The 27,408-nt window shown below is 36.4% G+C and overlaps 1 protein-coding gene across 7 annotated transcripts in view; it reads left to right on the top strand.

The window, feature by feature from the left end:
• The window catches only part of ASXL2 (ASXL transcriptional regulator 2), a 104,213-nt gene extending 77,567 nt beyond the window's left edge, over window positions 1-26,646 (top strand). For all 7 annotated transcript variants that reach the window (XM_016121741.2, XM_016121744.2, XM_016121740.2 and 4 more), the window contains 5 exons: window positions 3,546-3,709; window positions 7,537-7,633; window positions 10,116-10,221; window positions 12,011-12,728; window positions 15,949-26,646. In XM_016121741.2, the coding sequence (XP_015977227.2) occupies window positions 3,546-3,709; window positions 7,537-7,633; window positions 10,116-10,221; window positions 12,011-12,728; window positions 15,949-18,432 (3,569 nt within the window). In that variant the 3' untranslated portion in view covers window positions 18,433-26,646. The remainder of the gene's footprint in view (window positions 1-3,545; window positions 3,710-7,536; window positions 7,634-10,115; window positions 10,222-12,010; window positions 12,729-15,948) is intronic.
• Window positions 26,647-27,408: the final 762 nt, after the last annotated feature.

Genomic DNA, 27,408 nt, shown 5'->3' with positions numbered 1-27,408 from the left:
GGTAACCACCTATATGATCATTAGTGGGGGTCCAGTTAAACCAGTTGTGGTACATAAGTTGTAATACGGTGCAACTTTTTTAAGAGAAAGGTGGATTTGTAGGCGGTAGTTTGGAAAGATGATCAAGATATGCAGTGAAAGAAAAAATACGATTAGTGTCTATATTGTGATTTCATTTCTTCAAATTAAAAATGTCATTTGTGGTAGGAAGCCAGGATTTGAATGTAGAAAGCTTTGCTTCTCATTTATACATTTTGTTACTATTTCAATAGGGCCATCCTTTACCTTTATCTTCCAGGTATTGTTTTTGTTATTATTTGGTTTGAAAAGTTTTCATATTTTTTTTATTGTGATTTCCCCTTTGTCCCAGAAGTTATTTTGCAGTTTTCAATATTTATTTTACCAAATATATAGGGATTTTTGTATTTTTGTTTTTATCAATTTTTAACTTAAATATCTTGTGATCAGAGATCATGCTCTGTATGATACCTGTGCTTATATAGTATAGTGATAAATAACAAGAGTCTGAAGCCACAAATTTCTTTACTGCAACTTAATAGTATAATGTTGGGCAAGTTACCATATCTGGGCCTCATTTTCCTCATTCTTGAAATGGTTTCCTGCTTTATCGGGTTGTGAAAAAATAAATGAGTTAATACATGTCAGTGTTGAGTGCCTGGCACTTAGGAAGCCCTTTGTAAGTGTTTACTGCTGCTGTGATTGGTCATCGTTGTTATTACCACTAATATTAAATTTATTAAGACTTTTTTTGAATGAATTTTATAAATGTATTCTAGTTGTAAAACACAGTATTCTTGTTTATTGGATCATGCTTGTCAATCTGAAAAATAGTTCAGCTTTTTTTTTCTTCTTTTTTGGAATGCTTTTGGTATAGTCAGTTCTTACTAATTGAGTTTTGTTGAGATCTCCTATCCTAATGGTGACTTTGTCCATTTTAATCATTTTTTATTTCACATATTTTAAAGCTATCTTATATAGATAATTTCATGTTTAAAATCTTCCTGGTGGATTGAACCTCTGCCATTATTTACCTTATCTGTCACTGATTAAATTTTTTACTAAAAATGTCTTTTGTTTGATATCAGTAAAGACACACCAGCTTTCCAATGGTTAGATTTTGCCTGGTACATCTTCACTTTGTTTATCTCTGTGTCCTCATGCTTTAGGTATATCTTTTTACAGAGCATATAGCTAGCTGTATTTTTAAAATTTTAATTCAATTTGACTATCTTTCATTTGGTGAGTTTTATCTATATTTATTGTAATTGTTAATCTATTTGGACCAATTTCTACGGTCTTGTTTTTCTTTGTTGGCCTTTGTCCTGCTTTTTTTGTTTATTTCCTTTTTTTTTTAATTAAAAAAATTTTAACAATTTAGCACTGATCTTTTCTGTCTGGATTTGAATAAAATTATCTGACATTTCAGTTTTTTTTTCCATATTTTCACAAATCAGACAGAATATTATTGTTTTATACAACAATGTTGGTGTAGATTTATCTACTTTTTTCCATTATATTCCAGCCCATCTTTCTGTAATGATTTTCTTTCCCATGGTATCATTTTTTAAGAACTTTATTTAGAACAAGTCTTTTGGTAGTAAATGCTCTCAATGTTTGCTTCTCTCTAATCTCTTCGTTTCGTGTTTATTTGTAAGGAGAGTTTGGTGTACATACCCTTAGAGGTTGATGGTTATTTTTTTCTCATCATTTTATAGTTATTAAACATTTTGTTCTGGATTTCTTTGTTAAGAATTTTTCTGTTATTCTGTTCCTTTTTATGAAATCTTTCACTTCATTATGGATACTTTCAAGCTATTCTTTTAGTCTTTCATGAGTGGTTTACTAAGCTAGGTCTAAGCATGGGTTTCTTTTTATCTTGTGTTGAATGTGTTACGCTTTTACATCTTTAGTTTTGTAGTTTTCATCAGTTCCAGTAAATGCACTACTGTCAGTTTTTTAAATATTGCTTTCTTTCCATTCTCTTTTTTCCCCCTGGGTCTTCAATCAAGCATATATTAGACCTTCTCATTCTATCAGTTATGTTTCTCCTAAAGTTCTCAAAATATTTAATCTTCTATATCTTTCCCATATTCTGGGTAAACTGTTTGGCTATGTATTCTAGGTTAAAATTCCCCGTTTAACAGTGTCTAAACTGCTCTTTAATCCATTCATACTATCTCATTTCAACAATTTTTATTCTATATTTGTAGAAGTCTCATTTATTTTTTTCAAGTCTTTGTGTTTATTTCTAATTATCTCATCTTTACAATTACATTATTTAATCATTTTATACATAGCTATTCTGTATTCTATATATTTGTCAGTTTCAGTGAGAGCAATGATTCTAAGTGTTAATCTTTTCTTTCTGATTTCTGTTGACTCGTCAAAGTGACCTACCTTCTGGTTCGTCAGGGTAATCTTTGTGAGGTAGTGCTGAATTTCAAGTTATAGGAATCCTATGGGCTTTATTTAAGAGAAATCCTTTCCTCTTTAGAGAGATTACTTTTGTTTATACTTAGAACAGGAGCCAGAGGTTACCCACATTCAGGATTTTATAGCTTTGTGCAAGTATTTCTAAATGTAGAATTTCTAGGTCCTAGATTCCTTTGCACATTAAAATTTTGCTGTATATTATTAAATTTTCTTGTAATAAGATTATACTAATTTCAGCCCCACCAGTGTATTTGAAAGTGGTTTTGCTTTTTCCCTGCATAGTCCTATATAATATCACTGTGTTGCAGTATTTGCTATTTCAGTAGACCAAAAATGTTCATCGGTTTAACTGGTATTTCTTTAAATATTAACACCTCAGCATCTGTTTAGGGTTAGTCAACTATGAATTGCCCATTAGTTTCCTTTGTTCATTTTTTTATTGGTGATATTTGTCTTTTTCATACTGATTTATAAGTTCACTTTCAGTATGAATAGTTATCTTCTGTTGTGGCTTGCAAATATTCTAAGTTAATCTTGTATATGTGTGGAGATATATATATATGTATATATATTACATTTTAAACCGTTGTGTACACAAATCTGTCAGTCTTTTAAAAGACTGTAACCTCATCATTAACAGATTTCTTAGGCAATGCAAATTCAAATCGATGAAAAAAATTCTCAAGAGAAAAAGGGCCTCAGTATGATTTCTATATAGATTTGAATTTTTTTTTCTTTTTTTGTCAAATTTCGTGTATGTCTCATTTATCATAAACTTCCTCAATTCTGTTCAGGAAATAAGTCTCAAACATAAAATGCACTTTTAGTATGTCAAAAGGTTCACTTTTATAAACCTTATTCTATTTTTGTACAGAAAATAAGTTATATTTGTTTATCCTTCACAAATGAGCAAAACTTGCTTTGTTCGTCATAGAATAAATTTCTAAGAACCTTAAGTGTTACCTTCTTCACAGTGCGATATTTAAAGTACTTAAAACTGTGGAGTTTTTTGTACTGCAGAGCAAGCTGTAGTTTAGATTGAAACAGGAATGTGAAAGAGCACTAATTTATTCTTTTTCATATTTTTGTAGGACAAATGAAAAGGACTAAATGTGCTGAAATTGATGTTGAGACACCAGACTCCATTCTGGTCAATACAAATCTTCGAGCACTGATCAACAAACACACCTTTTCAGTCCTTCCTGGAGATTGCCAACAGCGACTGCTTTTATTGCTTCCAGAGGTGGATCGACAGGTGTGTGATTTCAAGCGTAAGCAGTTTTATAATCCTCCTGAAGGTTTCTCCCCTTTACAATTTCTTATGACTTTTTAAATAGCTTTTTATGTATACCTGTAAAGAAGTGGTATCAAAGATGCTAACCAAGAAATACGAATATTTTTATGTAAATGCTTTTAATAGGTTGGCCCTGTAAGGCTTATAAAGAAAAAAAAACTCTTGTCAAGATATCAAGATTATGGAATAAAATTTGTCTAGCTATCAGATGTAGGCATCCATAGAATACAGTTCAGTAGGAAGAGCTGTTTTGTTTAAGACATTAAACAGGGGTTTTTGAATGAATTTTTTGAAGTGATTTAGAAAGTTAATTATTCTTATTTTGTTAAATTTTTCTAAAACCAGTATTTTTTTCTTGCATAACAAATAATTTAAAACCCAATATAAAATACTCTTTTTTGTTTTTTAAAGTAGCTAGAAGAAATACTAAAAGTTTGTGAAATACCTAGGCAGGGGTCAAAGAGATTTAGCTTGGTCAGGAGTAAGGTAAAGGTCTGAGACTTTGGTTTTCATCAAGGAAAGAGTGACTAGCAAGTACTCCCCTTCTGGTCTTCCAATTCTTCCACTGCAAAAGGAAAATAGGACTATTATGATTTTCTAAGATTTATTCAGTTCTGAGATTTTCTTTTTAATTCATTACTATTTCCAAAACTCTACTGTTTTAAGTAATCTGACATAGCTCCCCCTTTCTAATCATAAAAGCTAGATGAGAGAGAGTTATCTTTCCTAGTTTACAGTAAGAAAGCTAGATGTATTCCCTGGTTTATAGTGAGAAATTAATGGAGAGTTAGTAAACTACACAAATCACAATAGCTAATTGACTGTAAAATCAAAACCAAATCTTTCTAATTCTGAAAATCATCTTTCTACTTGACCATATCGACATCAGTTTCATAGTGCTGTGAATCAGCACATATGAAAGCAGGTCAGATTCCATTTCTAGGGAGTCCAAATAAGTCAGGTCCACTACCAGCAGTAGGGCAGAGAAGTAAATGTATTATTCCCAGTGACTGCTTTCTCCACATTATCACTTCTAGAGAAATTATAACATGCCCAGTTCTTGTTTAGAACACGTTAGGAGATTGACATTTTGGCAGAGTTTTTAGAGAACTTCTCATTAGAGATTGCTCTCATCTTTTTGAAGGCTTGGCTTATTAGGTTGGGAATGATAATACAGGACCTAATTGAGGCTCTGTGTGTAGAACTGTGGTGCAGGTTCCTCAGAACTGTCTTTTGACTAATGGCCCTTATCTCTCAGAAGGATTGCCACATATAATTTTAGAATTCAAAGGGACCTTAGGAGTTATCTGTTCAACTTGCTGTAGAGTGCAATCCTGTGTGGTAGTCTTAGTAGGAGGTCACTGCCTCTCTTAGTTATTATGGTGGGAACATAAAGTAAATTGATAAATATTGTACTTATGTGTAGAGTATGGAGTTCAAATTAAATGAAATATAACTTCACTGTCAGACGAAATTTGGAGTGTTTATAAAGAATTCTGGTTATTACTAGGATGAAATATTGGAAAGAATAATGCAGTGTATGAAATGCCCAAAAGCGAAAAGTTGAAAAACAGTATTTAGACCAGAGAAAAGAAAAAGGGGGATGGAGTGGATTAAAACATCTTTCTTTGGACAGATTTGAAGGTCTATCATATGAAGAGGGCAACTTCTTTGTTTCTCCAGAAAGCAGATTTGGAGTTACAAAACATTTTTTTTAAGACAATTGAGGCTGTTAAACTGTGGAATGGATTGACTTGTGATGGAGTATCTTGCTCATCTATGGAATATTCAAGCAAATGTTAGATGACCTCTTCTTATAGGGAAACCTGTTACCCCTCTGATAATTCTCTTATAGTACAACAAACTCTGGTCCTTAGGCCATTTGCAGCCTACTGCTTGAATGTTTTTTCCCCCTTCTTTTTGACCCCCCCCCACACACACACTACTTCCTCCCCTGATCTACGGATGGTGCCAGATGGTGCCCTCTCCACTTAAATAGATCTCTGAAGGTGGGGCGTCTCCTCCTACGCATTTGCAGCATGCACCCGGGGCCTGACGCAGCCAGGGTATGGTCTGTGGCTCCACCTGGGGCGCAAACCCAAGACCTTCTGCGTGTAAAGCAGATGTGCTAACCACTACACTATGGAACCCCCCTCCCCATCCCCGCAACTGCCTGATTTTGTCAACAAAGTTTTATTGGTACACAGCACTCCTACTAGTTTATATACTGTTTTTAGCTTCTTTCATGCTACAGTGACCAAGTGAAGTACTTGCAACAGAAGCCATATAGCATGTAAAGCCTAAAATATTTGCAGTCTATCTCTTTACAGAAAATGTTTACCAATTTCTCCTCTAGAGCCCAGGGGGAAGTAATGTTGGTCCAGATAGATTTATAAAGTAAAGTGGTCGACAAAAGAGTTTTTCAGTCCTGAGGATATCAAGAAGTTAACTAAATTTTTAAATGGCTCTTAAATTAGGATTCAACCTTATTTTCTGCTGGAAAGATAACCAGTTGTTCCAGCCCTACATAAGTTTGAAATACCATCTTTGTCATATGTTCTATTTATTTACATTTGGTATGTATATTATAGGTGCAAGTAAAATAAGTTTTCTCTCAGTTTTTAAATTTTTCCACATGAACATTAAGATCATTTTATTAATAAAAAATCTTCATAGGGATTCTGATAGGAATATAGATACTAATTTTGGGAACAAAGGCAATTTCATTAAGTGTTTTCATCCGGGTTTTTTCAGATCTTGTGTTTTATATCCTTAAATAAGATTTTGTGGTTTTAAACTAAGACAGGAAATTCAAAATCTAATACAAAGAAGAATCTTTTTGGCAGGACAACATGACATCACAAATCAAGTTAATAGATTGGGTGAAATACTTTTGAAATGTATTCAGTGTTACCGTGAATAATATGTAAAGGATTCTCATATTGAGAATTGAGAATAAAAACAATCAGCTACATAGACAAGTGAGCAAATGATAGGGATTGGCATTTCACAGATAGTAAATCTAAATATTTAGTAAACATTAAAAAAGATGCACAAAACTAGTAGTCAGGATATATAGGGTATTTTTATCATTTCAAAACCACTAATTACATTGGGAAAAATTAAATAGCACGTTCACATCTGTTCACAGGATAAAAGATGTTTTTATCTATTTCTAGTAGAAATGTGAATTGTTTTATTAGCCTTTTTAGAAAATATCTAGTTACACACAAATATTTCTTTGTTCTCAGAACCTGTTCCATAGTTATAAAAGTACTACTATATTCATCCTTACCAGAATACTATTGCAGCTTTGTTGATTGTGGGAAAACATTGGAAACAAAGTGTATGTTTATGATTAGGAAATTGATAAATGAATTGAGGTACATTATACAATGAAATAATATGCAGCTATTGTAAAGAGCTAAAACTATGCCAGGTAACTTGAAGATACTTCCATGCAATATGTTACTTGAGCCAAGTAAGATTCAAAGCAGTATATATAACTTGATCACTGTTCTAGAAAACAAATAATAAGCCTCTCAGAAGAAAACCTCTTACATATGTATTCATTTGTTTGCAGAACAGGAATTTCTTCTTTTTTCGGAAAAATTTTTAGGAAAAAATAAACATTATAAAATAGAGGTCCATAATAAGCAGCATGGTATGAAATAATAATATTTCTATAAAATTAAATGCATAAACATTCTTTTCTAAAAAGAAAAGAAGTCATATTCCATATGATACATTTGGCTTTTAAGCTTTCCTTGGCTTATTCGTTGACCCAGGTTGGTCCAGATGGTCTGATGAAGTTAAATGGCTCAGCCCTTAACAATGAGTTCTTCACTTCAGCAGCCCAAGGCTGGAAAGAAAGACTCTCAGAAGGTGAGTGTTCTGCCTTACATGTCTCCAAGCACATGTGTGCACTTGGAGCCACTATGAGGACGTAGATATTGGTACCTTTGTGCCTCAGTAGGTCTTTGAATAATTTTGGAAGGCAAAGGACAAGATGTTGCCTAGCTATCCTGTATGAAACACATTACAAGACTTTTAAACTTTTATTCCTCTTTTCCTAATCAGGTTTGGCTCCAGACAGTCCAACAAATGTTTATTTAGGGATTTCAGATCACCTGGGAAACTAAGAAATAAATGTTTAGACCTTATTCTTAAAGACTCTGATTTAGTAATTCTAGGTTAATGCTTAGGGATTGAAATTTTAATAAGCACTCTAATAAGCAGAGTATAGAATTAGAGTTATTTTATGGTGCTATGAATTATGGTTTGGTAAGCAATAATAGAACCTCTTTATTATTGCCCAACCTCAATAAAACTAAGAGTAAAAATAATCACTAAGAACTTTTTTAAAAAACAGCTTTATTGAGAAATGTTTCATGTACTATAAAACTTACCCATTTGAAGTAGTTCAGTGGCAGAGTGTTTTAATAAATGTAGATCATGACCAAGAATTGCTGACTGTGGTCACTGATTTGCCATGTATGTGGTCACATGGTTTGCCATAATTCTGATCTACCAAATTTACTGAGGGTAAATTATAAAGTATAAAAAATGATTGATTGCATTTGCATAGTATGTAGTCACTATTTTCAGTTCTTAACCCTGACTGCTCATTTTAACACCTGCGGTGTTTTTAGAAATGTTGACGTCCAGTTCTACTCTCAGTAAATTTGATTTAATTGATCTAGGATGGTGACCAAGCTTCAATGTTTTCTTTAAGTTCTCTCAAGTGATTCTAATAATGCAGCCATAATTAAAACTACTGGCTGTATTATTTTTATTTCACATCTTTCATTTGTGATTTGGTACACATTGAATAAAGACTAACATTTGAAAAGTCACATGAAGTTTGTCAAGGAATAGCTTAACACAAGTGTGAGAAGCTTTAAAATAAATACATTTATGAGAAGAGTATTAGGAAGGCTATTTGTTGGTTACTTTTTATCAGATCATTGACAAATTTAATTGACTAGCTAATTAATATCTATATCATTGAGTTTTCCCTTCCTACTTTTCTTTTTAGAATGAATTCTGTCTGGAAGGGTTCTCTTTGGGCCCTGATTACTTCGGTCCTTTCTCTTTCTTAAAGATTTTCTTGAGCAGAGACCCCTTTTTTCCCTGAAAGAACTGAAATCACATAAGGATTTTAAAATACACCTACCTGTTACCAGTATCTTTTTTGAAGAATAATTTGGTAAAGAATTTATGTCCTCCAACCCTCCAATATTTAAAAGTTGATATTATCAACAAGGACATCTTGATTTTTATCAGTGTTACTTTTTTGCATATTAGCAGTCAGTGCTATACCTGTAGTCATGTGATTATATTTTTATAAGCAGCAGAAACTCTGAACACTATACATGCAAACAGAGTTCAGTACTTTTTATTCCTTATTCTGTTATGCACAGTAGTCTCAACAAAAAAGCAGAAACTCTGAATTGGATTTTGACAACTTAATTCTTTTCCTCCTTATATGCCCAGGACTGTGATTTCCACTGTCCTCTAAAACTGCCTTTCCCTCTTCTTACTCCCAGGAGGTCTTAAATTCAAGTCCGCCATTTCCACCTCTATTTCCTGGTGTCCTGGGTATTAGAGCATTGAAGGGATCAGTCTTTCTGGGCCACAGGTTTGAAGATAGCATACCAAGCACATTGACTGTTCTCTGCTGATGGAGTGGGAAGGACTGAGGTGGTTGGTAGTATATGCAAATAAATGACATATTCAGAGTAGCTGAGTCTTTGGCATGTTAAGTGCCTTGTCGCTAGGGCACTAGACTGGTCCATTTTCTGGAACAATTAGAAAACTGACAACTCCAAAATAACTCCCTATCTTTTTACTGGAACCTCAAATGCCTTTAATCTGGGCCTCAGCTGTTCATTATGCGTAAATATGTTCAGTTAGACATAAAAGGCCTAAAACACAGGTTCCTTTAGAGAAACAGAACTTTAAAATAATAAAATGCCCCATAGCATTATTTACTGAAAGCTCATGAGTATTTTTCCAGTGGAAAACAATTACAGATTCAAGAATAGTGATAAAATAAATCTGTAGGGAATATGATGTTTGGAGCAAGAGGCAGATAGTACAAGGAAAGCCCAGAGAAGAGGCCCAGTTGACCTCAGCTGCATTCTAAAAACTACATGGAGTGGTGTGCAAGAATTTTTATTCCACCTAATGGCACTTAGGTACTCCCTTACAGTGAAGAATTTGGGGAAATTTCTGTTGCTTTCATAGAATTGTGTTTTGACTCCTTCATGAGTCTTTTATGATTTACAAATAATTAAAAGTTGCAAACAGCATATTTCTATTGATTTTTGTTGTTGTTGTTGTTGTTGTTATTATAATATTATAGGTGAGTTTACTCCTGAGATGCAAGTGAGAATTCGTCAAGAGATTGAGAAGGAGAAAAAAGTAGAGCCATGGAAAGAACAATTCTTTGAAAGCTACTATGGTCAGAGGTAATGTCAAGATAGGCGCTATAAACCAGATGTTAATTCCTGCGTGTCATGTGGTGCTTCATCTTAGTTTCTTTCCAGAAAATTGGGTCCTCAACTTCCTTCTATTTTTTTACCAATTCTTCTTTACTGAGAATTTTTTTTTTCTTTTTATGACTCTCAGGGGCACAGAATTGGATTACTCATAATCTTTGACTCTTAGCACATTACAGTTGTGGGTGGGATGATTTCTTTAAAAAAAAGATTTTATTATCTTGCATTAGAGTTCCTTTCTGTGAATAGATTAGCTTTTCTTCTAAGTAACTTTATAAAATATAAGAATATTGAACGCCTGTATATTTTTTATAGTAGTTAATTATCTCACAATATAACTTACCAGAATCATTAAGGAGTCCTAGAATCCTATAACATGGACCGTTATATCCGAAATGTATTTAAACAGTCTCTTCTCCATAGAAGGCACTCGGAGAAATGTATGTGGCTGACACTAGCTATAAACCCTGTTTTCAAGGGTTTAAATCAGTTTTTTTCTAACAAAAAATCTAAATTAAATCTTAATGGGGATTCTAAATAGGTAACAGTAGAACTGTATTATTAAAAGCAGATCGAACACCCAGTCATATTTATTTGTTAGTCTCCCTTCCTTCCTTCTGCATACTTAATGGAAGCTCTAAAGGAGACTTCATAACCACAACTTGAGAACTGTTGACTCTCTTCTTATCTCCAAAGAGTGTTCATTGACCCCAACATGGTAATTTAGGAAGTGATTCCTATTGAGATTAAGAGTCTCATACACTGATTTGTCTATATTCTTGGTATGAGCTTTGAGCTCTATAGAAATGATGGTGTGTATACATTTAGACCATTATTACAGATATTAGGTATTCCATAAATATTGTTCCATAAATATTGCCAGTTTTCATAGGAGGACTTTTTGGTTACTGTCCAGTTTCATCGTTAGCCATTCCATCTCAGAGGTGCAGTACTGATTATTTAAAGTCACCAAAGAGGGCTACCTGGTTTTTGCCTGTTAACCAATATTCTAAAACATTAGAAGGAGTCTCTAATGACCCTGCAGAGTAGCCTCTCTCTTAGCCATGCCACACTGAAAGTCCCAGTTGGCCTTCACTCCCAGAATACCTGACATGCACACAATCTTAGAATTTTAGAGTTATGCCATGTGAAATTTAAACACACTTTCCAAAACTTAAGAGTTGTACTTCCTGACCTCTGGAGAACATTGACAGCCAACTTTCCTACTATCTCCTGAGTCTCCTAGATTTCTTGGGCTACCCTTTCTACAGGTACTGCAGAGCAGAGTTGATAACAGTCCAAAACCACCTTCTTGGGGTACATGGGCCTTGGCCTTCTTTCACTTCCCCTTGTGGGTAGTCTGTGATGCCTGTCCCTAGACTGTGTGGCCCCTTTATAACAGGAAGTAATAATAATAATAGTTAACGTTATTGAGCTTTTATTATGGGCTAGATACTGTTCTAAGTACTTTATATGCATTAGCTTAATTATCATAGTAGCACTGTGAAGTGATTAACTTCAGTGTACAGCTGACAAAACTGAGGTACAGAAGGCTAGTCACTTAATATCACATGAATAGTGAATATCGGAATTTGAATCTGGCTCCTAAACCTTCACTAATAATGATAATGGTAAAGATAATAGATGACTACCTATTGTCAGGTTCTTCCAGGCATTGCCATATACCGTTATCTCTCATAATGCCTTCAATAACATGGGCCATTTCTCAACTATAATATTTCTTCCTTCCACCTTTTAGTTCTGGCCTGAGCCTTGAGGATTCAAAGAAATTGACAGCTTCACCCAGTGATCCCAAAGTAAAGAAAACCCCAGCTGAGCAACCAAAATCCATGCTTCCTTCAGAGGTCTCTCCTGTTAGTATAGTCCCAGTAATTCCCCAGTTAGAGTCTAAAGAAGAAATAGTACATATACCATCACCGGTCAGAAAAGAAGAGCACGAAAGCCAAGATAACGTGCCGCCAAACTCCAAATCCACAGAGCCCTTACTTTCCTCAACTAGCGATACAAATGAGCTTAGCAGCGTTGTTCCCATCAAGTGCCCAAAGGATGAGGATGTCTTAGAGCAGAAGCCAGTTGCCTCTGCTGAACAGGAGTCTGAGAAAGAGAATCATCTTACTACAGCTTCTAATCATAACAAAAATGAAAGCCAAGAAGTTTTAGTTACATCCCCAAGCAAACCCAAGAGTCCTGGAGTGGAAAAACCAATTATGAAGCCCACAGTAGAAGCAGGTCCACAGGAGACCGCTGTGAAAGAGTCTCCATCAACTCTGGTAGATCATAGCCCAGAAAGCCTCAAGAGGAAGTCTTCACTCACCCAAGAAGAGGTTTCTATGAGCTGGGAGAAAAGGCCACGTGTCACTGAGAATCGGCAGCACCAGCAGCCATTTCAAGTCTCGCCACAGCCCTTTCTCAATAGAGGGGACAGAATCCAGGTGCCAAAAGTACCACCTCTCAAGGTAAGAGAATGGGAAGAACTGAAAAAGAGAGATTGCCTGAACACTAAGTTTCTGGTCATACATACGAAATTTCAAATAATTTGTGGTATTTCTTAATGCAGAAGCAGTTTCGTAAGTTTGATATGCTTGTAACTGTGATTTTATATGAACAAAATTATGCATAGCCGTTTAGAACTGCTTTCCTACAGATTTTTGTTGGTGTTTGAATAAGTAAGGTACCTGGATATCTAATGGAAACCACCTCCACCCACCACCCTGCTGTCTGTCTACTCTTCTCACTTAAGGCGTTTATGGAAATTTTTTTGTCTCATGTGACCAAAAAAGAAGTATAACGATAAACATGAGGAGGCCCTTGGTATGATCAAGAGATCATATCTTTGCACCAAAAGTCATGCTATTTAAGTGTGCCTTGGCCCGTTTCTTGCTGCCATAACTGATCTGATGTTATTTCCTGTGAGTCTAGAGCTACCTTTTTAGTTTCATTCTTTCAAAGAACATGTCTGTGGCTACCATGAGTCACCACCGATTACTTGAAGGACTTTGGTAAGATGTAGTAGTAGCATTGGTAAGCTCTACTGCTTAGAATATGCCATTAATTTCCATTTTAACTTTATATTGCTACATGTCAAGTCTTTAAAATTTTAATAGCTGTTTCTCTAAGTATATAAAGACTGCATCTGACCAGTAGTAAGCCCTTGAAAACCCAAACACATTTTTACTTCTGATCTAAAGGTTTATTACTACTCGGGCTGTGCTTAAATCAGTTTGTGGTCTGTTTATTCATTTAATAAGTAGTATTTATTTACTTATTAATATTTTTTGTTAATAGTGTTAATACTGTTGTGTCTTCTGTGAGCCCAGGCACTGGGAATTGCTCGTTCACATTAGGATATAAGTAGAACAATAAGCCAAATAGAACTACTTTTTTTCCTTTTTTTATTTAACTTAGATGAACCAGTTAGTTCTATCAGGAAATATCCCTGGGAAAGATCATTTACTTCTACTTGACCCATTCGCACCCCATGTGACTCCTCTCTTGTTTTACTTCCTCTTACTAATAGTATGATGTTCTTCATTACTTTTTATTTTTTATGGTTTCAGCACCAAGGGATCTCTTTTTTCTAATTTTTTAATACTTTTATCCCATTAACATGCACTGTCATGTTTTACCAAAGATTCTGATTTATATGACAATCGTTTTTTACTATTCTTATGAAAATATTAGAAATCTTTCTTTAATGAGTGTCATTCATAACTTATCTCCAGACCCAAGAGCTGTATTACAGTTTAGGTTTTACTTTGTATAAATGACAAATGTGTGCCACTGGGTAAGATCCATCATTTCTATTTTCTCACCTGTAAAGAACCCGAATTACATATTCAGTCTGCTTTCTCTTCATCCAGTAAGGCTCAACACTAAAAACTTAACTTCACGGTGACCAAATTAATATTATTTAACCTTTTTCCTATTACTTCTTCCTTATTCCCCCAAAAAAGACTTTCTACCAGAGGTTGATTTAGTTAACTCTTTTACCTTAGACCCTATCTCAAATCTTGCTTTCTTAGACAAAGCTTAATTTAGTTTATAACAGAACAAAACCTTTTAAACAAAATTTGAAGTCGAAAAACAAAAGTTGACTCTTATTAAATATGTTATGACATGTATGCATATCTATAACATGGTGTGTATACACACACACACACACACACACACACACACACACATAGGTGGGGAAGCAGAGAGGGAAAGAGATGGAAACTCCAACACACATTGTATATTTTTCATTCAGTATATACTTGAAGAGAAAAGAATCTTAATTCCTCTGCTATACTAGGGTAGGGCTTCTCGATAAGTTAAATTATTATCAGTGCCTAGATAACTTTGAGTAGTATATGCTTAAAAGAAAGTATAATGTGTCATTTATTCCACATAAACAAATAAAAGGGCTATTTACATAGATACCTGGAACTTATTTTAAAATGAATATTAAAACTTTTGATTTTAACCACTTTTAATGATTTTTCTTACTTCATCAACATGTTATTAATGATTTTCAGTTGTTATGATAGGTATCATTTATTGTGCTAGGTGAATTGTTACACTCAAGATTATTCTTGAGATTGTTTGTCCCCCAAATAGCTGTGCTTTTACTTTCTTATATTTAATTTTCTTATTTGATCTGTTTTTTCCTGTGTTAGTGACTTTATTATTCTTAATTTAAGGAGTTTCAGAAAGATGACATGCATTTTCTTAGAGCTCAGTGGCTTGATTTTTCTTTTTTTAATTAAATGTCCTAAAACATCTATAACAGTTATTTGCGTCTTTAAACTCTACCAGCTTAACTAGATTCTTGATGCATTCTAAAATTCCAGTAGCTCTCAAAATGTTGTTTGAACAGAAGTCAGACTCCTTTCAGATACGGTATTTTATGACCTGAAAATCAGTGGGTTTCAAACCTGATACTGCATCTGAATCTCACAAGAAGCTTTTTAGAAAAGCGTTTATTTTCCTGTACTGGTTCTAATTTATAAATTTTGGGATGAGACTCAGAGCATATATATTTTTTAAAAGCTTCACAGGTAAGTATAATGCTAGCCAGGAATAAAAATGATTGTGGCAAACTTATATATATTATATACATTCATGTAAGTAGGCAGAGTGGGGTCCACCTGTGGATCACACGCTGTCCTTCTAGTGTGATCTAGAAGCTGCTGTAATTCACGATAATTTAGCCTACATGCTTGTCTGTGTATGTGCGTGCGTAGAACAGAAGAGAGCCAGAATGTTCCCCTGGATCTCGTAGTGAAGCTAAGAAGTAAAAGACAGTAGTCATATGCCACTCCTTTATTTCTGTTTCTCTCTTTTCTCACATACACATTTTAAAATGCAGATACTGTAGAAAGGTCTGTATCTTATATAATAAGCTCTTGTAAGTAGTTGCAACATAGAAGAGAGTTGAGAGAGGTTTGGGATTTTGAGGTAAGAGTGGATGTTGAGGGGGGAGAGTCTTTGGTACCAATAGAGGAGTTGGAAGGAACATGGAAACAAAATCATGTTGCTGTCTCCGTGGTTTGGTCTCTCGGCCAGAGACCTGCCGTCTTTGTCACAGGTATTGTAGTGTTCACCCTACTCTAAACATGTAAGTGTCAGTGAGGTTTTGTTATTCTTATAAATGAAAACTAAGCTCTGTTGTTTTTTTTTCTCCCCTACTTCTTTCAGATCCCGGTCTCCAGAATCTCCCCCATGCCGTTTCCTACATCGCAGGTCTCTCCCAGGGCTCGTTTTCCAGTCTCCATCACTAGTCCTAACAGAACAGGAGCCAGAACTCTTGCAGACATCAAAGCAAAAGCCCAGCTGGTCAAAGCACAGAGGGCAGCAGCTGCCGCCGCAGCCGCAGCCGCTGCAGCCGCCTCAGTTGGAGGGACCATTCCAGGACCTGGCCCAGGGGGCGGACAAGGTCCAGGAGAGGGTGGTGAAAGGAACACCGCTAGAGGAGGAAGTTCAGACTCAGACAGAGTCAGTGAAACTGGAAAGGGCCCCACGCTGGAACTGGCAGGAACTGGAAGCAGGGGAGGTACGAGAGAGCTTTTACCCTGTGGTTCAGAGACTCAACCCCAATCTGAGACCAAGACCACAGGCCCGGCACAGCCTCATAGTGTCTCTGGAGCACAACTACAGCAAACCCCCTCAGTGCCTCCAACATCTACCATCAGTGGAGCATGCACAAGTGTCCCATCACCAGCTCACAGTAACGCACCCCCACCAGCTTTAGGGAAACTGAATAATGAGAAACCGAATCCCACCAGGGCAATAGCCACAGTGGCCTCTCTTAGCCACCTACAAGGGCCCAGTAATTGCAGGCAGGAGAAAGTACCTTCTGCTCCAACAGGTCCTGCTCTAATCTCAGGTGCCTCGCCTGTTTATTTTGCAGCTGATGGCACACTTGAGCCCAAAGCTGGTTCTAGTAAGAATACACCAAGCCCTTCAGTCTCAGCAGAGACAACGGCTAGGGCTACAGTGGATCTGACTTCTTCTCCTTTAACATCTTTATTAATAGCAGCCACTTTAGAAAAGCTCTCTCTACCCCAGGTCAGTGTAACTGTAGCACCTACTGGATCAGCTACATCCTTGAGCACTTTGCCAGCAGCTCCTAGCCTTAAAACTCCAGGAACTTCTTCAAATATGAATGGACCCATTTCACGGCCAAGTTCCAGTATCCCTGCTAATAATCCTTTGGTCACTCAGCTGCTCCAGGGCAAAGATGTTCCCATGGAGCAAATTCTGCCTAAACCTCTCACCAAAGTCGAAATGAAAACTGTTCCACTGACTACAAAAGAGGAACCGGGGCCAGGAGCACCCGCCGGCACCAACGTAACAGAGAACAGCACCAGAGAGGAAGTTCATGAGAGGCAGTCTCATCCAGCTGTACAGCAGCTGGGTAAAACCTTGCAAAGTAAGCATCTCCCCCAGGTTCCAAGACCCCTTCCACTCTTTTCAGGTAAGGATATGAGGGACTCTAGCACTGACACGCACCAACACCAAGAAGGACTGAGTAAAGCAACCCAAGATCAGATCCTTCAGACTCTCATCCAAAGGGTTCACATTCGGAGGCAGAACGTTCTCTCAATTGTGCAGCCCTCCCAGTTCAACTTTACTCACTCAGGTTTCCAATTAGAAGACATCTCCACAAGCCAGAGGTTCATGCTGGGTTTTGCTGGCAGAAGGACATCGAAGCCTGCAATGGCGGGCCACTACTTACTTAACATTTCCACCTATGGCCGGGGTTCAGAGAGCTTTAGGAGGACTCATTCTCTAAACCCCGATGACCGGTTTTGTCTGAGTAGCCCCAATGAGGCCTTGAAAATGGGATATACAGACTGTAAAAACGCAATAGGAGACAGTAGCAGCAGCAAAGAAGAAGATACCGACGAGGAAAGTACTGGTGATGAGCAAGAATCTGTCACGGTGAAGGAGGAGCCCCGGGCTTCCCAGAGTTCTGGCAAGTGTGAAGCAAGTTCAGGACCCCACAGTAGAGAAACCCTATCCACCAATGATTGTTTAGCTAAAAAGAATGTCAAGGCAGAGACACCAGTGCATGAGCAGACCACTTTAAGCAAGGAGAATTATCTGTTCACAAGAGGCCAAACATTCGATGAAAAGACCCTAGCCAGAGATTTTATTCAGGCAGCACAGAAGCAAATGGCTCATGCAGTGAGAGGTAAAACAATGCATAGCAGCCCTGAGCTTTTCAGTTCTACTGCTCTTCCTCCACCTGCAGACAGTCCCACCCATCAGCCTCTCCTCCTTCCACCACTGCAAACTCCAAAGCTGTATGGAAGCCCCACTCAGATCGGGCCAAGCTACAGAGGCATGATCAATGTCTCCACCTCATCAGACATGGACCGTAACTCTGCCGTACCGGGGATGCCTGACTGTAGCCAGGTATCTAGTAACGTAGGTGATGTCATGTCCTTTTCAGTGACTGTCACTACCATCCCTGCTAGCCAAGCTATGAATCCCAGCAGCCATGGCCAGACCATTCCTGTTCAGGCCTTTCCTGAAGAGAACAGCATAGAGGACACGCCTTCAAAATGTTACTGCCGATTGAAAGCCATGATCATGTGCAAGGGGTGTGGAGCATTCTGCCACGATGATTGCATTGGCCCCTCTAAACTGTGTGTCTCCTGCCTTGTCGTTCGGTAACGAGACTAGAAAGAACACACTGTAAAGGAAGCAGGAAGGGAAGGGTTGACGAGATGTGTTTTTTGCATCCTTTTGGAATCACAGAAATAAACAAGTAGGTTTCAATTGTCTTAAGAGACAACTGTTACTTAATCAGGAATACAGAATACAGATCTTACATTTTAGAGGAAGAGCACCTTGTATAGTCTTAGTCGAGCGAGACTTTATAAAATTGTGACGTTTGCACTTACAAAATCATGTAAATATGTCACATTTTGTTTTAACATTTTTCCAAGTGTTTAGGTAATAATGTATTATTTAAATTCAGATTTATGTTCCACTTCATGTGATTCTGAGAAAAGTTAAATGCCATGCGTGATGAAAGGAAGCTTGTCTCCCTTCTGTCATTTCCTTAGAGGCTAGGAAGAGTGAAGAAATGGTCTGGAGAAGTGACCATTCATGTTGATTATGTCTTGACCATCTGACTGTAGGATTTTTAAGCCTTTGCAGAATTTGGATTCAGGGTTTACTCAGTCCCTTTACCTTAGATGGAACCTTAAGTTCAGATTTTTGGTAAGGTGTTAATTTCACAGCTAGTTCTTCAGACTCTGAAAGCTCTTGGTTCTTGGCTTCCATCAAACAGTACTGTTGCCAAGCACTGTGCTGGCAATCTGTGGATCCCTGCTGTTCCCTAACCCCACTCCCCTGCCCCGAGATAGCAGATGTGGGCCTTGAAGGGTATGCTCTCTGGTGCCTTGTACTACCGTAGCTTGGGGCAGGGCAGCAGTTCTAGCAATAATATCCAATCACTTATCCATGGGAGCTTGCTAACAGGTTTGAAATACTAAAATTAACAGAAGTGTTAGCAATGGGTGACTTGAACCATGTGTTTTGTTGGGCAAGGGGAGTAAAGGTGCGGAAACTGTTAAACTGAATGTGAAGAACTTTGGAAAAGAATTTTAATATTAGAAACAAGATAGCCTCTTTTTTCTTCTCTCTCAACCCATTACTTAATGTTCTGTAGTCAGCTGTTGCTGTGGGTAGAAAAGCTCATTAATGCCGTGTTTGCCCATTCCGTTAAACCTGGTTTGGCCTCTCAGGCATCTAAGGAGTATGGAGTCATCTTTTTATGTGTTATTTGGAACACACATACGCACACACGTATACATGCATATAATGAAAGTCATATACTTTTCCCGTTATAAAACATATGTCCCTTCTTGGATTACTGCTGTTTGTGCACTAGAAACTTCTGATATAAAGGGGCTTCAGTGAATACTAAGGGAACATCTAGAAAGGAGAAAAATTACCTCCAGAGTTTTGTTGTTTTTGTTTATTTTTTGTTGTATTTTTAATTGGTATCTAGTGACTAAAGAATTTTTGAGTACATATATTTAGGTCATGGTTAAAAAACATGAAAATAAATCTACAATTTACCATAATTTGGTATTTAAAAATCGAGTGTTGTCAATGTGCACCATTTGCATATTGATTTCAAGTTCCCTGATTTCAAGTGTGTAAAGTAAAAACACTACTGTAACTTAGTCCAGTTGTAGTTGTACTTAATATTCAGGATGTGATATTTACAACTTATAGAGCAGTGTAACTTGAGTCACATTCCAGATTAGGAGAAAGTAGGCAGTAATAATTTTTGCTTTGCCCCCATTCTGCTACCCTCCTCCCCACCCTCCACGTTATACACTCTTTTAATACTTCTTTCTCAGACTCCCTGAGAAACTTATTACTTCACAGTTTTTCATTTTTTGTTTCTGTTTCTTTTGTGGCCCAAGGTAAATATAAGATTAATATCTGTGTTGTAGTTTCAGCCAAGACAATTAAATGTCCTTCTAACTTGCCTTTTCTTCCAGCACACACATAGCTGAGAGATACGAAAGCTGCTAGGATCCAAGGATAAGGTTTAAGTTCTCCAGCCAAGAAGCAGTAGGGAACAGAAACCCTGGCTCTGTTCCTAAAATTTCAGAACCTTAGATAAAAAAAGACCTATTGCTGGTTAAAACTTCTCATGCCCAGCTTCTCCACTCCCTGTGGAGCAGCAGGACTGAGGGCTGGTCTGCATGCTGAAGTGGCTGGGGGTTTCGGAACTGACCCCATGCTAAACATTCATTACCAATTTGAATTAATTAAAGTGATTTCTTTGCACCTTCCCATCATAGGGAGTTTCTCCTCTGTGATTCCCTTAATCTGAGGATGGACAGACTAATCAGGAAAGGAGGAAAGGCATCAGGGATTTCCAGGTCCATTTAGACAGCAAACCATATCGTGCCTCTTCATCTTGACCCAGGCTCTTGCAGATGGTCCTAAGCATTACTATTCACCAGATTTTCTTAACAAATAATACCCAGCTAATTAAATATTTGCATTTCTGAATGCCCTTTAAACAGAAATTGTCAACTAGGTACACTGCCTCAATATTGTCCAGATGAGAGAATAGTTAGGTTCTCGTAGGTCAATAGTAAATTGAATACATTCTGTGAATCAGTTTGTTTCAAAACAGTGGTTTCAAGTAGAAAGTTGTTCATTTTATGAGCTGAACAGAAAAAAAAATATATGATCTGGGCCTTTTGAAAATGAAGCATTAGGAACAAGAAAATCTTTTAATTATTAGAGTATGGTATTCCAGTAACAAAGCAATTTTTATCTTAGATTTTTAGAATTACTTTACTTTTCAGTTCAGTCCGAAATTTTTCTAGTAAGTGCTAAGATTCTTTTTATGGTACTAAGTTGCACTATTTCCAGTGACTAGTCAGGCATTATGCCTCCAGAGTGTGCTGCTTAAGCCTTCAGATACCCTCCACTGCAGGTCACCTTGGGCAGATAGCATTAGCAATATATCATCTCAGTCTCACTTATGAATGTTCTAAGTTGTCTAGTAGAAAAGGCTTCCTGAATGTTAAATCTTAAAGAATTTTGATTAAAATTCTCCATCCTATTAAGTAGAAAATAAAACCAAATAACCTGGAGGTGTTTGCTCTACTTTTATTCCTTCACCTCTGTGCTCAGGATACCGAAGCTATCTGTGGTATCGCATATGACATTTTAAAGGATAAAATCTGACAGATGTGAAATTTGTCTTGGGGTAGGGGAAGCATGCTCGCATAGTAGGCTGGGAAGGCACACAGATGGATATGTTTCAGGAATTAATCTCAGATTTAAATAAATAGCCAAAGGAAGACCTCATTTCCTTCCAGGTGAAGGTATAAATTCCTACATACTAATGACCTGACAGTCACCATCCTAATTGCTTAGTATTGCCTTTCTCTGCCTTAGAGTTTTTAACACTCTCGGGTGAAATGATTTGTTATAATAATGTTGGGGGGGGGGCGGGTCATCTCTGGTCAGTACACTGCTGTTTATTTCTGGAACTCATTGTCCAGGAGCAGTGCCAGGGTGGTTTTCTCTGACCTATTGGTTTCACTTCACAGCAAGGAGAGGAAGTCTCCCCGTTGCTTTTCAACGATGTGCTAAGTAAAAAACTTGGCCGAGGGTAGTTTTCAGCTCAATTTATAGAATAGTCCAAAGAGACTGAGAAACATGATGACGGGCAGGGATATTTCCTACCATGTTTCAATACCTACATACCTATTGAAAGAAAACAATAGGTAAAAAAAAACATTTCCTAAAGTTGGAAGTAAGAGCTTCATAGATTCTTGGTTACTTTATTTTTTTTAATGCTTTACATTTGATACAACTATTAAAGATCAATTTTAAAATAGCTTTCCAGTAATATATTTTAAGTAATATATATTTTAATATCTATGTAAAAAGTGACAGTGAAAGACTGAATTTCTCACATATGGTATGTTTGATGTAGGACCTCACCGTTAAGGCACAAATGATTTCAAAGGAAGTTACTCTAAAGACACTTAGGTTATTTCCAAAAAAAAAATGCAATAAGGGGAGTGGTTTTGGAGTTTTCGATTTTAAAAGAAAATTGACTTATTTACTGCAAGCTATTATTTTTCTTTCTGGCTGTTAAGGTTTGTACAGACTGGTTTGGTAAATGCTAAACTTTTGTGTCTTTTGCCTTTTTAAAGGAATTGTTAACATTGGAATTGAGGGTATGTACAGAGAAGTTGGTGTCGACACCATTTAAAAAGTCATATTTTTTCACAAATAGAGAAATCATTTTACATAAGAATTTTAAGTATTTGCAATAAATATATGTATATAGATTGTATGTATTCATATATTCTTATTTTTCATTTTAAGTAAAAGATAATTAAAGTGAAAATAAAAACCTTGGAGTTTTCAGTGAATCTTGAGGTCTGACATACATCTGAGAGTGGTGTGGGTAAGGGCCCTCAGTTTGTTGCCTTATATTACTAAGATTACCACAGATTGTACAGAAGGGAGTAAAATGAGTACTTTGGTGATAAATCAGGGTAACGTATTTCTTTCAGAACTCTAGTAAAATATTACATTCTCTTAATCTGTGCGACTCTGTTTTTACCTTTGAACTGTTTTATCTCTTCACCACCTCATGTCACTGGGAAAGTAAAACAAAGCAAAACAAAAAAAACATGGTGTATTTCTTTTTTTAAATATGCCCATTGTTTGCTTCTAAAACAAAGAATGGTAAGAAGATATCTCAAAGGGAAAATATGTTTTTCTTTCTCCACAGTGGTTAATTATTCATTAGCAAACATTCACTACCAGTGCCTTCCAGGCCAGGGCTGTGTGAAGAAATAATCTCATGAAGGTAATAGGACACTTTTTTTTCTGTTACCCAGTTTTTCTCTGAGAAATGAGTTTCAAAGCCAGTTTTTTTGTTGTTGTTGTTTGTTTGTTTTTTAAATGTCCTTGATCTGGAGCAGTAGAAGAGCTAGGTGAACTTGGATTTTGATCTCCCTAGTGTCTGGAACAGCATTTGTGAAAATGAGGAAAGTTTGTAGATGTTAATTGTCCATAGTCTTTTACCTAGAGATAATCTGGAATCCTGATGACCTAGAAAGTAATTTTGTGGTTGTAATATGCTCAAGGTAGGACATGCTTGAGGAAGCAAAATGATACCTAGATAGTCTTTGGAAATAAAGTTATACAGTAAAAAAGAATAATACATAGGTTTATAGATGACCTGAAAGAAAATAAGGTCAAAATTTCAAAAATGTATCTTAATGACCCACGAAACTGACTTTTTATTGTAGTTCACTAGTTCTCTGGCAAATTGCTCGGCTGTGGTGGTTCTCACTGATAAAAATAGCATATTTTGAAATTAATAAGGATAGATGGATACTTTTTAAGACAGCCTTCCTATTTTCAAAGACATTTCAAACATCAGAGTTGCCCAAAGATATCGGAGGTAGGTTAGCTGTCCAAAAGAACAGAACTCTTAAATCTTTACTAAAAATATACTATTTCTGAAGAAAATTCTTAAGTCTCAGGGAACATCTGCATTCTCATAATTCCCGTATAAGGAATGAAAGTGAAATATTTAAATGTATGTGAAGCATTCCATGGACCATTTACAATAGACCTCCTCTACCCCTTTCTAGTACATATTTATTTAAGTTCGCCTCCTACCTCATGGAAAGAAAAATTTACATTCAGGTCATGACACAGGAGCCTAAAGGTATGGTTGGTTGGTCTGCAGTTGTGTGAGAAAGAGCAATGTATCAGAACACAGCTTAACGTGAGTCCCCAACTTTATTGATGCCAGTCTTAGAAATCTGTGTCGTTTGCTTTTGACACTACTTGACTACAAGTGGGCTTCAGAAATGAGATTTTGCATAATGTTTCTAGCTGTTTTTGTGTACAAATCATGTTATTTACTAATTCAAATATTCAAACACCTACATGCTAAGAACTGCACTAAAGCCTTGGGTATGCACAGGTAAACAGAAGCAGCCATGCAAACTGAATGGTCTTGCTAACCATGTAGCATGTGTCTAGGTCAGGGTTCAACGAGTAATATATGCTACACATTTTCCAAGATGTGTTGGAAGTTTAAGTGTAAATGAGTTACAGAAGTGTTTGAGGCACTGAGCTAAACTGGCAAACCAAGAAGAAAGAAGAAAGACATTGCCCCAGATGAAACAACAATGTGGAAGTGAGCCATGTTAATAAAGTTTACCATTTTTGAGAACTGTCATTGGAAGGTTCAGGGGTTTTAATAGAAATTTCAAGAAACCTCTTAATATTATTTAAATTGAGCGAATCTGGCCAAAAGCAATCCGTTTGCATTATGTCTGGTCAATATATCAGTAAAGATGCTTTATCTTAGGTTCAACTAATTCCTTCAAATAATAACCCAAAAGAAGCTAAAGGGAATTTTAAAAACTGGTAGTCGAGTGAGAAGGAAGTATATCATTGAAGAGGTTGCATCCCTGTTTTTTTCTCCATAATGGATAAAATTAGTGATTTTTTTTTCTAATATATTGGCTTTTTTCTATAAGTCACAGAACTCGAATTTAAAGAGTCTTCAGCAGAACCCTAGCCTTTTTTAGTGGCCTAAATCCTCATTCTTTGACTTTCTGGTAGAACTTTTTAAAAGCATAAGTCATTGTATTTTGTCAGCGCTTATTCTTGAATTTCCTTTGCCATTTATCTCCAACCTAGATTACTGGATTTGCAACTTGAATTCTGTATTCCAAGAATGCCCACGTTCACCTATCAAAGAAGTTTTAGCTGTATTCCACTATGTAACTCAGTCTCAACTCTGTCTAGGAAGTAGGAAGGTAGATAATCCTATATTTTCCTAATACTTGGTGACCTTAAACGGCAGATTGGGTTTCTTTCATGAGGACTGTATAAACTAAGGGATCTCTATACCGCCATGTAGCTCAGTCTTAACATACAAGGAGAATGTTCTAGAGAGAGTTCCTTTTAGCAGGAAGGGCAGACAACCTGGAAGAGAGCTGGAGATGGGCATTGACTAAATATTGGGTTCTCCTGAAGAGTTAACTTCCGAACTCATTTTCGCTGGTTCTTCAAACTCAGAAGAAGCTAGGATACTAACACGATTTTCATCTTGACTGCAAAAACGAGAATGCCTAGGGGAGAAGAAAGGTAAACCCAAAATTGGATTTAAGATAGATTTAAGAAAACTTAGAATTATTCTCTTTTAAGATTTTGGGTTCCGATAACAATGTCGAATTGTCATGAGTGGAACATGGAATTTTATTTGAGACATTTTGTGGACTAAGTAATGGTTTTCTATTGAATTGTAGTGGCAGCTGTAGCTGCCAATCACGATTGAGGGTTGTGCACTTGTAAACATTAAGATATGCAGACGTTGGCTCAGAAACACTTTAACCTTAGTCAACACTTCATTTTATTAACTTTCATCATGAGCCCTCTTTTTAAGTATTTAAAATTCAAATTAACCCCCCCCGCCCCCCCCAAAAAAAATAATGCAATGAATGCTATCAAAATATCTGAAGATATTTTAGAACTGTTATTTTACACACGGCCTGTGTTCTTCCTATGGAATATGTGATACATAAAATTTTACATTTCTTGGGTTCTTTTCAAAAACTAGCGTCTTAGGATGTCAGGTACCTAGAGCTTGGAAATGATGGAGTTGGACTGTGACCCTAAGTCAGCAATTCTTTCCAGTTTACATTTTCCGGCAATAGCAATTTGGAGAATTCAGTAGTGATCCCAGCTGAACATTTATGAAATCACTGCACAAGCTTTAGATTAATGAACCTCTTCCAGAGTCTCAAATTTGGTTTACTTTTTGTTGCATAAGGCGATAGCTCCTGAGCTGGGAAGGATTTGATAATTTGTTCTCTGATGATAAACTACTGATCGAAGGACATATTTGTTCTTAAGAGAATCCATGAAATGTCTGGACCCTGATAGCTCTAGAGTACATGACAAATGAAACTCTAGAACTTAAAAACTTTCCTTTTAGCCGTAAGTGCTATGACCTATTTTTTAAAAACCATCTTAGTTATGTGATTCATTGCATCACACTGTAAGACTTTCACCAGCACCAAGAGAAATCAGAATGGAATGAATGACCTTATATTGGTCTTGTTCACTCTAAAATCTTTGTGCACATAGGCCTTAGCACTTTGACAGGTAAAATTCTCCCTTTTAGCTCCCTCTCAGTATTATCTTTATTCCTCTCACTTTTTTTTTTCAACTATTCCTTTAATTGGTTGTATAAAATGGCTTTCTTCAGAATCGAATGTATAATAATGTCTCTGCACATGGACAAATTGTATTTTAGTGACTCATTTTATGTTGAATAAAGGCATACAGTTTTAATCTAGTGACTATGCCTTTTCTTTTTCAAAGAAACCAGACACCATATTGAATGACTTAACCATTTGTTGCACCTTCCCCTGTTCCTGATGGCACACTTGTCCCTCGGTTCTGGCTAAATTTGGGCACTACAGAGTGCCTGTCTCTCACGCAACACTGGAAGTCAAAAGAACTCCATGTGAGACAGAGTAGAGTGTATGTATTTAAAAATAAAAAGAGCCATTCTACAAAGCTACAGTAATCAAAACCGTGTGGTAATGGCATAAACAGATAATATAGACCAACAGAACAGAAGAGAGCCCAGAAATAAACCCTTGCACATAAGGTCAGATGATTTTTGACAAGCGTGCCAAGACTAGTCAATGGAGAAGGGGGAGTCTTTTCAATAAATGTTGGGAAAACTTGATATCCACATGAAAGAGAAAGAAATTGAACCTGTATCCTACACCATGTACAAAAATTAAATGGATCAAAGACCTAAAGCTAGAAATATAAAAGTGCTAAAAATATAAAAAGAAGAAAACAGAGAAAGCTTCATAATTCAATTTGACAATTTTTTCTTGTATATGATGCCAAAGGCATAGGCAACAGAAGAAAAAATAGGTGAATTGGATTTCATTAAGGATTAAAGGATATCAACAGTGAAAAGGCCACCTACACCTACAGAACGGGAGAAAATATTTGCAAATGTATCTCAGGAGAAATCAATATTCAGAATGTATAAGGAACTTTTAGAATTTAGCAATGAAAGTAAAAATGAGTAAA

This window comes from Rousettus aegyptiacus, unplaced genomic scaffold, assembly GCF_014176215.1.
Source record: "Rousettus aegyptiacus isolate mRouAeg1 unplaced genomic scaffold, mRouAeg1.p scaffold_m13_p_7, whole genome shotgun sequence".
NCBI lineage: Eukaryota > Metazoa > Chordata > Mammalia > Chiroptera > Pteropodidae > Rousettus > Rousettus aegyptiacus.
Note: the sequence above shows the minus strand (reverse complement) of the source record. Positions and strands in the feature narration are given on the sequence as shown.